General features: G+C 45.1%; 1 protein-coding gene across 1 annotated transcript in view; it reads left to right on the top strand.

Moving 5' to 3' along the window:
* The window catches only part of SCD5 (stearoyl-CoA desaturase 5), a 156900-nt gene extending 144600 nt beyond the window's left edge, over positions 1-12300 (top strand). Inside the window, exons 4-5 of the mRNA XM_067736399.1 lie at positions 6758-6990; positions 10809-12300. Of these exons, the coding sequence (XP_067592500.1) occupies positions 6758-6990; positions 10809-10999 (424 nt within the window). The 3' untranslated portion in view covers positions 11000-12300. The remainder of the gene's footprint in view (positions 1-6757; positions 6991-10808) is intronic.
* The last annotated feature ends 5025 nt before the right edge of the window (positions 12301-17325 follow it).

Raw genomic sequence — 17325 nt, 5'->3', positions numbered from 1 at the left:
AAGGAAAATATTCCTTCATCTCTCTCTCTCTTTTTTTATTGCCGTAAAATATACACAACATAGTATTTATCGTTTTAACCACTCATAAGTGTACATTTCTGTGGCATTAAGTATATTCACAATGTTGTATAACTATCACCACTATCTATACCCAAACTTTTTCATCATTCCCCAAAAAACTCTATACCCATTAAGCAATAACTTCCTTCTTCCTTTCCCCTTCCCTCCAGTTCCTGTGACTTCTAGTCTACTTTCCCTTTCTATGAATTTGCCTATTCTACGTTCCTCATATGAGTGGAATCATAACAATATCTGCCCTTCTGTGCCTGGTTTATTTCATTAAGCATTTTTTCAAGTTTCATCCATGTTGTAACATATATCAAAAAATGGTTCCTTTTTATGGCTGAATAATGTTCCATAGTATGGATAGACAGCATTTTGTTTATCCATTCATCTATTAAGGGACACTTGGGTTGTTTCTACATTTCGCCTATTGTGAATAATGTTTCTGTGAACATTGGTGTGCTGATACCTGTTCAAGTCCCTGCCTTCCAACCGTCTGAACAGATACATAGGAGTGGAATTGCTGGATGTTTCACCTTCTGAGAAACTGCTTTATGCAGCAGCTGCGCCACTTTACATTCCCACCAATGATGCTAAGGCTACCAATTTCCCTACATCTTCACTAACACTTATCTCCCTTTAAAAACTTGTAGCCATCCTTTCCCTCATATCTTATTGGCCACTACTGCCCAATTCCCAAATTTATTATTGGCAAAGTGAATGAGATCAACGTTGACTGCCTGAAACCAATCAGGACCCATGTCCCCAGAGGACATGGCTGCAGGGAGGACAGTTGGGTATCTGAACAATATCAGGGCATTTCAGCAAGAAAGAGAGGGTGGGGTGGATTATAGGGAGGCCGTGATCAATGTTTGCAATGGAGAGGCTTTAAAACTATCAGTGCCCAGGCCACAAATTTGGATTCATTTGGATTCTGTTGGTCTACAGTGAGTCCCCAACATCAGTCGTTTTTAAATGTTCACCCAGTTGATTCTAATGTGCAGTTAGGGTTGAGGCCACTGGTCTAGCAGGTGAGACTGCCCGCTAAGCCAGCAAGTATTTATGAATACTGAGAGTTGAGAAGTACAACATGCTGAGGCACCCTGCCTGGTCCAAGGGGACCATGGAAATCCCCCAAGAGGGAAGAACATTTAGACTGATAACTGAAAAAGTCAACTCAGCCAGGCTGGGGGAAGAGTGTCATAGATACAGGGACAGAAAGAAGGTGGTGCCCAAGGAATGGGAAGAAGCTCAGTCTAGCTGGAGTGGACAACGTATCTATTTCTGACCTTGAGGAGACAGTATTTTTACTTAAAGATGTGCAATTCATGAGGCAAAGCTAGATTACACACTCCAACCCAGTTTACCTCTCCCCTATGCCCTTCTCCTGGTAAGCTAAGTAGCAGGTTTTACTTAGAGGGAACAGACAATTAGGTTTAAGAACTGAATTTGAAGCCTGCCTATGTTCTGCACAACCAGTGTGGCCTTGGAGAAGTCTCATGACCTCTTTGGATCTCCGTAAATGTCCTACAAAGGTGAGGTTATGGGCTTCCCTGGTGGCGCAGTGGTTGAGAGTCCACCTGCCGATGCAGGGGACACGGGTTCATGCCCTGGTCCGGGAAGATCCCACATGCCGCGGAGCAGCTGGGCCCGTGAGCCATGGCCGCTGAGCCTGTGCGTCCGGAGCCTGTGCTCAGCAACGGAAGAGGCCACAACAGTGAGAGGCCCACGTACCACACACACACACAAAAAAAGGTGAGGTTATAAAAAGTATCTCATAGGACTCTTGTGGAACTCAAACGAGAAAATATATATATGTATATATGTGAGTGGCATGCATTCATACACTGATGCATTCCAAATATCTCTTCCCATCAAAACCTATCTCTAGATAACTTCTGAACTCCAGACCTGTCTGTTGAGCTGCCCATTTGACATTGCCCCTTGAATGTCTAATGGGCATCTGCCACTTGACATGTCTAAGACTGAGCTCCTCCATCCTTCCCCATATCAGCTAATGGCATCTCCATCCTTGGTGTCACCCTTGACTCCTTTCTCTCCAACATCCAGTCTGTTAACAAGTCCTGTCACTCTAGTTTCAAAATATATCCAGAATTTGACTGTTTCTCACACCTGCCACCACTATCCTGGTTCAAGCCAATGCCCTCTCTTGACTAGGCTTTGTAGCAGCCTCCTAATTGCCTCCTTGCTTCTGCCCTCCCCTGCAGTCCCTTCTCAACACAACACTCAGAATGATAAGTCCAATCACAGCACTCCTTTAATCAAAACCTGACCAGAGCTCCATCTCAGTCAAAGTGAAGGGTGAAACCCTATGATGACCTACAAGCCCTTCCATGATGTGGTCCATCATTATTCTCTTATCTCCTACACTTCTTCCCTTTGTTCATCTGCTCCAGCCCCAACGCTCCTGCTCTTCCCAGAATGTGCCAGGAACATTCCTGCCTCAGGGCCTTTGCACTTGTGGTTTCCTCTGCCTGGAATCCTCTGTCCTATTTAGCCACATGTCTAACTTCTCACTTCCATCAAGTCTTTACTTAAAAGCTACAGTGTGAGGAAGTCCTTCCCTAGACACCCTATTTAAAATTTCAACACCTGCCCTTGATGTCATATTCTCCTTCTTTGCTTTATTATTTTCTGTAGTATTTACCAATAGCATGCTCTATATTTTATTTATTTATATTGTTTATTAGCTTTCTTTCCTACCAGAATATATATATGCATATGAGGATATATATATATATATATATATATATATATATATATATATATAATCTCCCTACCAAAATACCCCTGCTCCCCATTTTACAAAAGAGAAACCTGAGGTTCACAGTGAGGTTCACTGTGATTAAATAATTTACTCAAGATCACACAGAAAGACAGTGGCAGAGTTGGGTAGTTAACGGTTCTATGATGCTTTACAACATAAGAAGCCCATTTAGCAAAAAGAGCAGTATCAGTGGCCCCTCTCCAGTCTTCCTCCCTACCACCAGCTAAAGAAAGAAAATATTTCAATGAGGAAGGATTAGGGGTGGAGACTTTGTGGTGTTGCCCTGTGGACCCTTGGCTAGGGCGCCCAGATTTGAGTGTTCTTAAGCAAGGAAGCAGGGGAGCCATCTCAGAACTTGTTCTGAGGCAAGAAGGCCAGTGACTGTAATTAAACGAAGACCAGGGGGAAGGGGTACTCGGCTGCACAGGAAGATATGCTGAGTCCATTTGAAATTGTTGGGGAGATTTTTTTACACAGTTATCAGCATCAAGCCCTGTCTCACTGGCAATGCCACCCAGACTCACTGTGCCGCCTAAAAATTCCTTCCTCTTCCATCCATTGCATTGAACACACAAAGAGAAACCCTAGCAGAATACAGGCCGAGCAGTCAGAGAGCAACCCTATAGTTAGATCTGCTAAAGCTTTGTTGGAATGAGGGCAGTGATTTTTAAAGAGCATCTTGTTTTGAGGAAGAGAGGATTTGGTGGGACAGTGGTTGTGTTAGCAGGCAAGGCCTTTTTCTCCTCCCACTTGGGAAGCCCCATTGCTGGCCCTCTCCCTCCACGGGGACCCAGCCCCCTCTGGGAAGTGGAGCTTCTAGAACCAGAGCCCAGGCAGGCAGAAGGCTTCCCTAACAGTTCAGAAGGCGGAAGAAGCGGCAGGGCATGAGTGGAAGCCGAAGCCTGCAGACTGCAGTCAAACCAGAGGCGGCGGATTCCATAGGGTCGGGGCAGAGCAGAGTCAGAGCAAGGGCCGGGGGAACCATGGCCCCTCTGAGCTACAGCATCCTCATTGCCAGAGTGCGTCCATCCTGAGTCTGTGGTGAAGAGTAAGTGAGAGAAAGCCTGTGGCATGCTTAGCCTGGCATCCAGCACCGAGCTAGCTGTCAGCATGTGATTTCTGTCTCCTTTCCAGGGGCAAAATGAGGACTAACAGAGGCTCTTTGCAAAGGTACTGGGTTGCAGCCCAGAGAGTGGAGGGAGAGAAGGAAGCACTTAAGTTGCAGAATGCCTCTGTGGGCAACGTTCAGCTGCTTCCTGTGCTCCTTAGAGGTGCCCTCGAGGAGCAGCCGCAGCAGGCCGTCGCCTCTGGGCTTCCCTTCAGAGCCTCTGCCTCTTCACAGGCACTCACACCAGTTCCCAGGGCCCTTGGTCAGGGCCCGTGTGCTTCACCCAGATGCCCTCTTCAGCTGATGCCCCCAACCCTGGCTGCTGTCCTTTCTAGGGCTTGCCCTTGCCCACATGTTCACCCAGCCCAGGAGGCACCCTGAGGCCAGTGACGGATGATGAGGTGATACCTTACAATTTGGGACAGCTCTAAAAGAGCCATCCGGCTCTACTGGATCTGCTGGAGCTCACTGTGGGTGAGCTTCTGCCTGGGCCCATCCTGCCTTCCTCCCTTCCTTGTAAGCATCTCCCAAAAACACACTCCAAAAGCCTTCTGCGCGGGACTCCCGGGAGCCCAACCTCAGACCACCAGTCCCTCCACTGTCTGTTGTCTTTGCCCCTCCAACCACACCCTCTCCTCTGACCTCCTGGGCACCCTCCTTCCACTAAAATGCAGTCATATTGTATGCCAACGACTGGAAAATGGGTGTTGAGGGGTTAATATGTTGCCCAATAAAAACAGTGATAATTATATGGGAACCAACCTTCACATGCAGCTAGCAATCTGCGAAGCACACTTACACACATGATTTTTTGTTTTTTTGCGGTACACGGGCCTCTCACTGTTGTGGCCTCTCCCGTTGCGGAGCACAGGCTCCGGATGCTCAGGTTCAGCAGCCATGGCTCACGGGCCCAGCCGCTCCGCGGCATGTGGGATCTTCCCGGACCGGGGCACGAACCCGTGTCCCCTGCATTGGCAGGCGGACTCTCAACCACTGCGCCACCAGGGAAGCCCCTACATACACGATTTTATTTGCAAAGCAGAATAGCATGATAGTCTCCGAAGTGCTTCTGCCTGGACTTGAATCGTCTTGTAACCTTGGCCCATCTACATAACCTTTGCAGTGCTCAATTTCCCCGTCTGTAAAATGAGGATATTAATGGTCCCCTGCTCCTAAAGTTTTTGTTAGAATTAAATGAGCCAGTACATGGACAGGTTTCGGAATAGCCGTGACACACAGTAAGCACATAGTATGCATTAGTTATTAGTATTTGATCCTCACAAGAACCCCAGGAGGTATTATAATTACTGCCTGTGTTGGACACCTCTCACGCACACCTCGTACTCTCAGCCCACCTTTTCACTCCAGCTGTTCCTGCAGCCACCTGGTGGCACAGGTGTAACCCAATGGCACCTTGCTCAGCTGTACTGCTTATTTCTTACTTCCTGCCCTGACTTCTCTGCCACCATCCCTTGAGATGCCCGTGGACCACACTCAGCCATTCTGACCCAAGCAAACTTGGAAGTGTGAGAGAGCTGACATCCCATGGGGGCCCTTGGACCAAGGAAGAGTTGGAGCCAATGGGAAAACAGTGCCTTCTCTCATTCCTTGAGAGAATACTTCTGAGGTATAATGTGTCCCATCAAGGTCCAAGTTCAGTTGCCTGTAGCAGTGGGCACCCCCATCTTGACTTTCCCTCCTTTCGTTTCCCACTTCCCAGCTGCCTATTCCTGTTACTTGAGCTCACTTTCCCCAATAAACGACCCACATACAAGCCCTTGCCTCATGCTCTGCTTTGGGGAACCATCTAGCTGTGAACAAGAGGAGAGTGAAAGAATAAAAAGAGGCTTGTTTTGCATCCAGAATCAGATCTGGGCTCAAGGCCAAAGCCTTCCACCTCCCTAGTCTCATTTCCTCACGCTGTGCTCCCTCCAAGTTCATACATGTGCATCTTAACAGAGGCCTCCCAGAAGCTTGGTCAGTTGAAGGCAGGTCAGGGAGGAATCAGCTATGAATGGGCAGCTTTGGACATTTTCATTTCAGAGCCTCTTTCCTGTCCCTGCTTAGAGCTGGTCCTACATAGCTGGAGGTTTCACCTGACTGGGGCCTGGGGCAGAGACTGTGTCAAATTTGTCTCTGTACCTCTAGTACTCAGGGCCTGGCCTACAGGAGGTGCTCAGGGAACGTTTGCTGTATGAACAGACCCAGGAATCCAACTATTGATGGTTTCTTTATAATTTTTACTTTTTATGTGGCTGTGCCTGTTCCTATACTTAGTTTATTTTTAGCTGGTTTGGAATGTAATCTCAAAGGGACAGAGAACATTTTAGGGAAGGGGTTGTTTACCTTTTACTAAGCTAAGTTAGTACAGAATCATGTGCCTGAAAATTATTCAAGGAATACAGGATATTTCTTGAAATTATTGAAAACAACCTGATTGTCAGGTTGACTGACTGATGGAAGAAAGAAAAGCTGTTAAAAAGCTGTCCTTCTGCGGCTTGGAGGACAAATGCAGCTTTAAGATGCATGGGTTTCATGATTTTATATTGAAATTCTGAAGTATGCTGTGGGGCCTTCCACTTCCTATCGCTTCTGCCTGTCCTAATTCTCAAATTTGTGTTACCTGCCTAGCCCTTGTAGGTATCTGGGTTTGTGACCCCCATACAGAGTGACACACAACAGGGCACAAGAGCTGAAGGAGTTGAGCAGTGCCACTGCTGACTTTCCCTGCAGCTTGCTCACCTATCCCTGCCACCATCAACAGGTGCCCAATGATAGCATGACATCCTGCCTTCCAGGTACTACAAGATCAGCGTGGTGCTCATGTGCTTCATGGTCCCCACACTGGTGCCCTGGTGCATCTGGGGAGAGAGTCTGTGGAATTCCTACTTCCTGGCCTCCATCCTCCGCTACACCATCTCACTCAATGTCACCTGGCTGGTCAACAGTGTCGCCCACATGTACGGAAACCGGCCCTATGACAAGAACATCAGCCCTCGGCAGAACCCGCTCGTCACCCTGGGTGCCATCGGTGAGTATGGGGTGGGAGCCAGTGGGGGGAGTGGCAGTTCAGATCTTCTAGGCTTCTCAGTGGTTTTGTGGAATCTGTAAAGAGAGGCAATGGGGTGGAGTAAACTGGGATGAACTTGGGCTTTGGCGTTAGAATCCGAGCCACTTACTCTCTCTGATTTACAGTTTTCTTACCTGTGAAATGGGAACAAGAATGTCTGCTTCATAGGGGTGTTATGAGAATTAACTAAGATACTATACATAAACTGTTTAGTACAGTGCCTGGTACATAGTAGGTGATCAATAATTAGTAGCTATTTATTTTTACCATGGAAATTTTCCTAAAGGAGGAGTAGCAGTTGATGTCTCTCTCAAACTGCCCTGACCGCTATAGCCTCAGCTGTCCATCATTTGGCTGACCTTAAAAATAAATTAATTAATTAAAAGGCCTGCAAACAGAGGGATGGGGAGAATCAGGACCTTGTCATCTCGCGGTACCACAGAATGGTTAAGAGCAAGGCTTCTGGAGTCTGACAGGTTTGGTTGAGTCTTGGTTCCTCCACCGTGGGCAAGTTATCTAGCTCCTCCATACCGTGTGTTCTCATCTGTAAAGTGGGGATAATATATAGTAGCATTGACCTCCGCCTGGGGTCGCCGGAGGGTTAGGTGAGTTAATACATACTGTTTGCAGCAGTGCTTAGCAGGAAACAAGCCTTCGGGGATGTTGTTTTTCTTACTAGCCGTATGGTCTTAGGCAGGTTACTTGTCCCTTCTGTGCATTTCCATCCTCATTTTAAAATGGGGATAATCGGGCTTCCCTGGTGGCGCAGTGGTTGAGAGTCTGCCTGCCGATGCAGGGGACACGGGTTCGTGCCCCGGTCCAGGAAGATCCCACATGGCGCGGAGCGGCTGGGCCCGTGAGCCATGGCCGCTGAGCCTGCGCGTCCGGAGCCTGTACCCCGCAACAGGAGAGGCCACAACAGTGAGAGGCCCGCGTACCGCAAAAATAAATAAATAAATAAATTTTAAAAATGGGGATAATCATAGCAGATAGCTTAGCTATGTGAGGATTATAGGCATTAATACCCTTTGAAGAATTTAGCATGGTGGCTGGCACACAGTAAGTGATTAATAAATGATAGCTGTATCTTGATAGAAGCAACTCAGTCTCCTGGGTAACCTGAGCCTTGAGTACAGAGATCAAACCCAGGAAGAGAGGTTCCTGCTGTTAAGTTGAAACAGTCTCTGCATCCCTCTGCCATGGGTCTCTGCCATCATGGTGTTAGGGTCACCCATTTATTAAGACCCCAGGGATCTTGCGTTGACAAGAGCAATATAAGGTGGAATAAACACCAAATTTAGCTATGGGAATAACTGGATAAGCAGAGAGAAAAGTGTGAGTTTCCTGATCCCTCCTATTGTTTTCTCCTCCTCTCACTCTTCATCTTCTATAAGAACTGTAACGAGGGGAGCCACATCCAGTGGTAACTCTGAGAGCAGACGAAGAGTGGGCACTCTGGGAATGTTACCATCTTACATAGGGGATGGTGGGCCAGGGAACCCAAAGAATGAGGCCATGACACAGGCCCTGAAGAACTGGGTGTTGGTTTGAAGCTTGTCCAGGTCAATACTGGACTCTCAAATCAGCTTTCTTGATAAAGGTCCTTGGAAGACTCTTATTACACCCACTGTATGATAGATGGGGGAATACATCCAGAGTTCTTAGAACAGTGCCTGTATCTGAAAATAGGGGAAAACTCTAGCACTCTAGTCTAGGAATGATGGGGTGGAGGGCCAGGTTAGAAAAGACCTAAATTAAACAGAAAATTGCAGACAACAGACTGATCCATCTGATATACTCATTGTAGAGCAGAATCTTTCAAATGTGGTCAATAGAAGAACTGTATGATGACCAGTAGCCACTTAAGAATTAAAGGAGGAATCTGGCAGTTCCTTGAATGGTTAAAAATAGTTACTACATGACGCAGCAACTCCACTCCTAGATTTATACCCAAGAGAAATGAAAATGTATGTCCACATAAAAACTTGCTTATGAGTGTTCATAGCAACATTATTTATTTATAACAGCTAAAATGTGTCCCTCAACTGATGAATGGATAAATACAATGTGGTATATCCATACAGTGGAGTACTCTTCAGCAATAAAAAGAAATGAAGTACTGATATCTGCTACAACTTTGAAAACATTATGCTATGTGAAAGAAGCCAGTTACAAAGGATTACATATTGTATGTTTTCATTTATATGAAATATTCAGAATAAGCCAATCTTATTGGCTTAGTATTAGTAAAAGTGAGAAACAGAAACAGTATATGTATAAATATATGCAAATAAATATATACATAATATTGCTCATAATCTCTCTCTATATATACATATATACAGAAACAGTAGGATATCTGTATCTATATAAATGTAGATGTATTCTGTTTGTGCATGCGTGCGTGTGTGTGTGTGTGTGTGTGTGTGTGTGTGTGTACGGCGGTGGGGGCAGCGGGGAGCGAGCAAGAGAGAGAGAGAGAGATTTATTTTGAGGAATTGGTTCATGTGATTATGGAGGCTAAGTCCCACCATCTGCTGTCTGCAAGCGGGAGACGCAGGAAAGCCAGTGGTATTAATTAAGTCTGAGTCTGAAGGCCTGAGAACCAGGGGAGCTGATGATGCAAATCCCAGTCAGTGGGCAGGAGAAGATGAGATAGACGTTCAATCAGTGAGTCAGGAAAATGGGAGCAAATTCCTCCTTCCTCCACCACTGATTCTATTCAGGCCCTTAAGGGACTGGCTGATGCCCACTCACATTGAGGAGGACCATCTACATTACTGAGTCCACTGCTTCAAATGCTAATCTCATCCAGAAACGCCCTCACAGACACACCCAGAAATAAAGTTTAATCTGGGCACTCCTTGGCCAGTCAAGTTAACATGTAAAATTAGGGGCTTCCCTGGTGGTGCAGTGGTTGAGAGTCCGCCTGCCGATGCAGGGGACATGGGTTCGTGCCCTGGTCCGGGAAGATCCCACACACACACACAAAAAAAATGTAAAATTAACCAACACAGAGAAAGAAAGAGGGGCTGGAGGGAGGGGAGATGGTTAAGGGCCAACAGCTAAGGGGAGTGGGGTGTCTTTTTAGGTAATGAAAATGCTATAAAATTCATTGTGGTGTTGCATGCACGGCTCAGTGAATACACCAAAAGCCATTAAATTGTATTCTTTACATGGGTGAATTGTATGGTAAATTATATCTCAATAAAGCTCTTTTTTAAAAAGAAAACAAAGAAAGAAGCTGTGAGACTTTTCCTGAAAACAGCTTAGTGGGGGGAAAAAGTAAGGGAGGAAAAGCTATTCACTGTGAGGGGTAGAATAATATATAGGCAGATTTTGGATATTTAAAGATCCAACTCCTTAATTCACTCACCTATCAGAATGATTATCATTTATCTCTTCCAAGCTCTTCCAGGAAGTCTTCCTTTAATTACTTCAATCCACAGAGGCTATTTTCCTTTTATGAACATACAGCAAAATGATGATTTGTTATCAGCCATTTGGCATTTAGCTTAAGAAGTACAGCTCTGAAGTCGTGGGAGCATGTCACCAATCCACAGGGAAAATTACTCTTGATACTTTGTGCTGATTATTGTTATTTTTCTGTTCCTATTGAGTTTGTCTAGCCAACTGAGTGAATGCTTCCTAAGGGCAGACAGCAAGTCTTCTGCTCCCCACTGGAGCCTGACACAGTGTCTTGTAATAAATGAGTGATTTTTAGAAAGCTCTACAGAGAGATGCTGATTGGGTTATTTCAAGCCCACTTTGTCTTCCAGGTGAAGGCTTCCATAACTACCATCACACCTTTCCCTTTGACTACTCTGCGAGTGAATTTGGCTTAAATTTCAACCCAACCACCTGGTTCATTGACTTCATGTGTTGGCTGGGACTGGCCACTGACCGCAAACGGGCAACCAAGCCGATGATCGAAGCCCGGAAAGCCAGAACTGGAGAGGGCAGCGCCTGACCCTGGAAGCGCTATCCACATCCGCTGTCAACGCCTCGGTTCATGGCCTTTGTTACTACACTTCTCTTGTTCATTGGATCGTGGGAGGGGGTACAGGGTGGGGAGGGAACGGAGTCTACGCGGTTTGGGAATTTTTTGTTTGTCTCAAACTAATGTCAAGATACAACTCTCAATGAAAATAATTTTTTAAAAGTCAGTGTAACTATGATTTAACACTAGAACGTAGACATGTGATTTAATCGCTGTAGCTACAATATGTCAAACATACATCGTCATGTGCTTGTACGAGATGTTAACCCTGACAGGATGAAGGAATTTAATATTCTTTCAGTGCGATTCAGGAGAGCCTTGTTTTCTTTTTCTACCAGTTAACCCAACATTATTTTTAAACAGGCTATCTGAAGGAGCAGAGAGGCAGGGTAGAAGACAAAAGAGAGCGTCTAAATCGTAAAGAATGTTTGTGTTTTGTAATTACTGTGTGTTTGTGTGTTATTATTTTTAAGGAAGAGAATTGAAAACGTAAAAAAATGAGAGCACAGGAAATGGCTCTCTTATTTTTTTGCCCTGTTTCCAGCTTGTCAATGCTCCACTGTCTTTGCTTCAAGAGATCTATGTGTTCACTGCTCTGCTAGTTTTGTGTCCCGTGCTGTACACCCAGCTGACCCTATAAGTCAGTGCCTGTTTTAAGTGTTTGATTTTGTTCTCTTTGCTATTGTCATTTTAAGGTGTATAACTCAGAAGTGCCAGACATCAAATTAAGCTCAAATGAAACTCTCATTTAAATGTTTAGACACCTAATTTATATTCTAATTGATCCCAGCCACTGATGCATGTACTTTACCTACTTCTGCTAAATAAGCATATTAATTTTCTACACCAGGCAATCAGATCTTAATAACCAATAGTTATCTAGAACTCAGTGTCTACAAATGTTTCACCTGCATGCAGCCTTCACTGAACTTGCAGCAAGACATAAAGTGACCATTATGTAGCTTCTGGATTTAAGAAAAATTTGTGTGTTAAGTTGCCTTGTAAAGAGCATGCCAAATTAATGGGACAGCGTTCCGCTTTGTGTTAGATGTTAGAGCAAAAGAAAGCCTTATAGTGTTGGCATCAGAGCACTTCGAACATAGTGCTTCAAAGATAGGGAAGATGTAGGGTTTAAATTTAAATTTTAAATTTTTGAAAAAGAAGTGATGCCAATAAGAAATTGTCATAATAAACTACTTCATCCAGCAGGTGTTTTTGCCATTTATAATGTGTAAACTATGAGTGATTTACAATAAATGATTATGAATTCATTGGTGTTCTTGACCAGACACTTAAATCTTTTTTCTTTTTTTAATTCGGCCGTGCCGCACGGCATGTAGGATCTTAGTTCCCCTACCAGGGATCAAACCCGCGCCCCCTGCAGTGGAAGTGTGAAGTCTTAACCACTGGACTGTCAGGGAAGTCCCCGACCAGATACTTATATCTTGTTGGAATGTCCCTCAAGGGTGCCTGATGCTTTATGATGATCACATACTTCACATTTGAGTTGGGCTCTGGGCTAACAGCAGCCCCTAAGACCAGACCTTTCCTATCCCATCAGCATAACCAGAAGGAAAGTCAGCAAGTTTTATGTGGAATGCAGAACCCCCAGTGGTATCATTTCTCACTCACCAACACTGTCGCTTGTACTGCTTCCAGCTGACCAATGAGAACCCGACACCTACATGTCACTCAAAAGAGCATGAAGAATACTTTCCTCCCCAGAGCCCTGCCAGGCCCCCCAGCAGTGACCAGAGGAGGGGGAGATGGACTCAACTTCCACTCCAACCCCACCTCTCTCAGCTTTGCCCCTCCATGTGCTGCCTCACTCTTTGCCCATCTTTTGTCCCAAAGCAGCTGTGCCCCTGCCATCAGCTATAGACGTCTTAGCCTGTCTGCAGTTGAGCGGGAGTCCAGCCATCGGGGGGTGCCGGACCGGACTTCACTTGTAAGGACACCTACAAGGCATTTTTCAGCTGCTTTTGTATTCCGGTCACAGATTGCTAAGACCTTGTATGAAGTGTTGGTAGAGTGTAGATGTATTCCAAGATGAGTTTGTGTCAGCCTGAACTAAAATGACCCTGACTGGGAAAGTTTCTGTGAACATTTGACCCCTAAAAGTACTAAACTTATTTGCTTGTCCATTAATAGAAAAGGTTACATTTGGAACAGCTATTTGGAATCTTCTCACAAAAGGAGGCTGTTCCACAGCTAATCCAAATAAATCCAGAACCTCACTCCTCTGAACCTGAGTGCCACGTCTTTATCGGCAGTACCCATGAATGAGATGACAGCGATGATGTTGATGGAGTGGATGAAGTTTAGAGCATGCTAGAGTCTTCCATATTCATATCCCCTGCATGTCTCAGCAGCATCTAAGAGTTCAGTTTTCTCATCTGCAAAGGGAAGGGATGAAACCAGACTGTCTCAGGTGCCACCCAGCCCTAACATGCACTGGCAACAGCAGAGATGGGAATATACCTGCATTCAGATTTCAAACACCTCTCAAGTTACTGCCTTTCTAGGACCTGGGAGGTCAAAATTGAGGGGAAATAATTGAGTCTGAGTGGGAGACCACTGTGTGAGGCCAAAAGGATATGTTCTCGGTAAAAATAGTGCATGTGTCTCATTTATTCCCAAATTATGATGAAGCAATAAAAATAAATATAATCCATGAAAAATAACTTAATGAAAGAAAGTACTCCAGCTTAGTGAAGTAGTAGAAATAGTACTGGACTCAGAGACCTGAGTTAGAATTCTCTTTTCTTTCCCACTGAGATGAACTTGACATATAACATTATATTAGGTTCAGGTGTAGAACTTTGTGATTTGATATTTGTATATACTACAGAATGATCACCACAGTAAGTCTAGTTAACACCCATCACCACACATATTTACAAATCTTTTTTCTTGTGATGAGAACTTTTAAGATCTACCCTCTTACCAACTTTCAAATATACAATACAGTGTTATTAACTCTAGTCACCACGCTGTACATGACATCTCCAGGACTTATTTAGCTTATAACCGGAAGTTTATACCTTTTGACCACCGTCACCCATTTCCAACACACCCCTCAGCAATCTGTTCTCTTTATCTATGAGTCTGTAGGGGCTACAGACTCATAGATAAAAGATAAAAATTTTTTTAGAAAAATTTTTTCTAAAAAAAAATTTTTTAGATTCTGTTATACATATAAATGAGATCATACAGTAATTGTCTTTCTCTGTCTGACATATTTCACTTAGCATAATGCCCTTAAGGTCCATTTATGTTGTCACAAATGGCAATTTTGAATTCTAACTCTTGGTCTAACTTGCTGTGTTTTTAGGCTGACCCACATGGAAGTGCCATTTACTAACCCACTGTGCCTCTCTGAACCTCAGTGTCCTAATCCACAAAATAGGAACAGTAACACTTATGCATCGGAGAAACCTGGATGCCCTGAGCACAGGACCTGGCGCCTCGTAGACCCCCAGGAGACATCCGCTGGGGGTGCGTGGCTGTCCCAGTCACGAGATGAAAACCGAGATGGAACCAAATAACTGCAGACTAGAAATGAGGAGGACCAACTTCCAGTTCTGGTTTTGCTCCTAACTAGCTGGATGGTGAAATGTAGCAGAATATGCCCAAATCTGCCAGTTTGACATAAGATTATTTTGAGTTAAAGCCACTTGAAAAACAGCAGATGCAAGCAGTGTGCTCTGACTTCCTTTTTCCTTCCTAAAAGCAGGAGAGGAAACTCCCGTGTGAAAGATACCCTCTCTGTACCAGGAGGAAAGAAACGTTCTTATCTCCATAGACAGGGAACAGGTACCAAGAGAAATCAGTACAAACAAACCTTGTTTAAACAGCCCTTATCTTGCTTGAGCTTCCCCATATACTTTAGTTACTTGTTCACAATTACTACTCTTCGTTCAACCTAGTATATGAGCATTTAGACCCAACCACTTTGGGGGGTGGTCTTCATTTTTCTGTGAAGGCTCCCATGTCCATGTAATAATAAAACCTGTACGCTTATCTCCTCTAAATCCATCTTATGTCAACTTAATTCTCAGGCCCAGCCTGATGCTAAGAGGATAGAGGAAAAGTTTTGCCTCCCCTACAATGGCTCTAACCTCTCAGAGCTTCAGTGTCCCCTTCTGTAAAGGAACCGACTGGGCTGGGTTATCCCGTCCAGCTCTGCCGTTTTAGTAAGTCTGTTGTCTCTGTGGACAGCAGAGACAGCAGAGGACAGGACCGCAGAGCCTCCGTCCAGCCTGGTGTGGGTCCCTCTGCATCTCTGGCTTCCTTCCTGCACCTTCAAAACCCCATCAGAGGACAGGTCTGGCTTGCAATGTCCTTTATGCTTCCATCAGCTTCCTCACAGGATTCAGAAAGAAAAGACCAGCTGACAGCACCCGAGCCGGCTGGGTTGTGAAGGCTTTGCCCTGAAAAGGTGCCCTTCCTCACAGCACTCGCTGAGGAGGTACCCTTCCTGACCTATAGTTACTAGGGGAAAAGTGACTGTGCCTTCCACCATCTCTCCAGATCCCTACAACTCAGGGTTCACCACATCAGCCTCCCCTCCCCACCTCCCCTTTCCTCCCTTCCTGTCACTGACAGAAATCTCCGAAGTTGCTTTTCTAATAGAAGCGCCAACTTCTGGGCAGAGTCATCAATCCCTCCCCACCCTGCAGTGAACGAACAGACAAAGCCACTGGGTCCCACTGGATGGGGTGTGGTTGTGTTTTTATTACCAGATTTCACTTAAGCCTGTGCTGACAGCATGTGGATTGCGGAAACACAGGAGCTGTGTGTAGACAGGTGCTCCTTTCCTGGGCTGTATGAGGACACTGCATGTGAGGGTGAGGCCCCTACCAGGTACGCGGTGTGATCATTGTGATCATTGGTTCGTGATGACCTGGACTGCTAACTGGGATATCCAAGGTCTCAAAGCAAGAGCGAATGAGCAGTGTGGGCGATGGCGTTCCAGCTCCAGCACACAGGCTTCTCACACCTGATGGGGAGGGGATGGGAAGACCCACATCAGCTCCTTCCTGGCCCTGCAGGTGCTGCCCGTGAACACATAAACAGCTCCTTGAGAGCCAGCAGGACTCCCTTCTGGGGACTCAAAAGCACTTAAGAGCTCCTGGCATCGTAAGGTGCTCATTCCAGATGTGCCAGGCAACGAGCACATCTATTTGCACTGTTCTCTACACCTCCTGCTAGGCTGAGCTGTTTGTAACACACAGGATCCAAATTCTTAGAGTCAGCTTGTTAGAATCCATACACAGTCGCACCATAGCCAATGGAGGCAAAACAGGAAAAATGATCTGCAAGTGGATACTTTGGGCTGGATGGTTTCAAAACATTATTTTAAAAGTGAAAACCTTGATTTTGCCCCGAGGTGGGAAATTTTTAAGCAATGATACATTGGAGGCTTTTCCACCACCTGTTTGTTCGGTTTGAAGCCAGGGACCCGGATCCGTTTAAAGACACCGAAATGGACAGGCCATTTCAATGTGGTTGTTTAAACATCGCTTGACTCCTTGGCCCACATTTATACAACCCAGAGGTGGTTAGACTGTTAGCTGGGAGAGAAACAGCCTAAGGAAAATATGCAAAAGTTCTGCTTCTTCATCCATGATATGTAGGAGGTAGAACAAATGATTGCTTACCTCCCTTCTAAGATCACAAACTACAGGAATCAATAGCAAGCAGGCTTAGGAAATGCTAGATTCTGCTTTACCCAAGCAAAAGGTGTGGCCAGAAACCATCCTAGCTATGTATCCCTAGAAAAGAAGAGAAGAGTCTCAAAGACAGAGCATCACTCAGAAAACTGACCCTCTGTTGAAGTCCATATAAACAGCTGTCGGTGGAGATCGTTTTGTTGATATTCATGGGACGTCATTTCGATGGCTAGATATTTCTAAACAATCTTGGGGGGGGGTTGTTTGTTTTTTTTTTTTGCTTTGTATTGTTTTGTTTTTTAAGTTTTCATCTAAGAGATGTCCTTAAAATGATCATAGCTGTGTACAGGAAATTGCAGCTTTATAATACTTGGAAATGGTAACATGCTTCAGAATAAGGTCACCAACCATCACATGCTGCAGTGATTTGGCTGCCAAAGCTCCTCACTCCATGTCAGAACCGGGCTGTGTGCATAAAGCTCAGAGATCATTTAAACCTTCCAACCAACTTGTCTTGGTTAATCTGATTGATATACTGTCTTTTGTTGTAACAGTGTGTTGTTTTTCCATTTCCTTTAACTTCAGCACTGCCACATAAGAGAGAAAGAGAAAACAGAACAG

Source organism: Pseudorca crassidens, chromosome 4 (assembly GCF_039906515.1).
Source record: "Pseudorca crassidens isolate mPseCra1 chromosome 4, mPseCra1.hap1, whole genome shotgun sequence".
NCBI lineage: Eukaryota > Metazoa > Chordata > Mammalia > Artiodactyla > Delphinidae > Pseudorca > Pseudorca crassidens.
The sequence above is the reverse complement of the archived record's forward strand: the minus strand, read 5'-3'. Positions and strand labels throughout refer to the sequence as shown.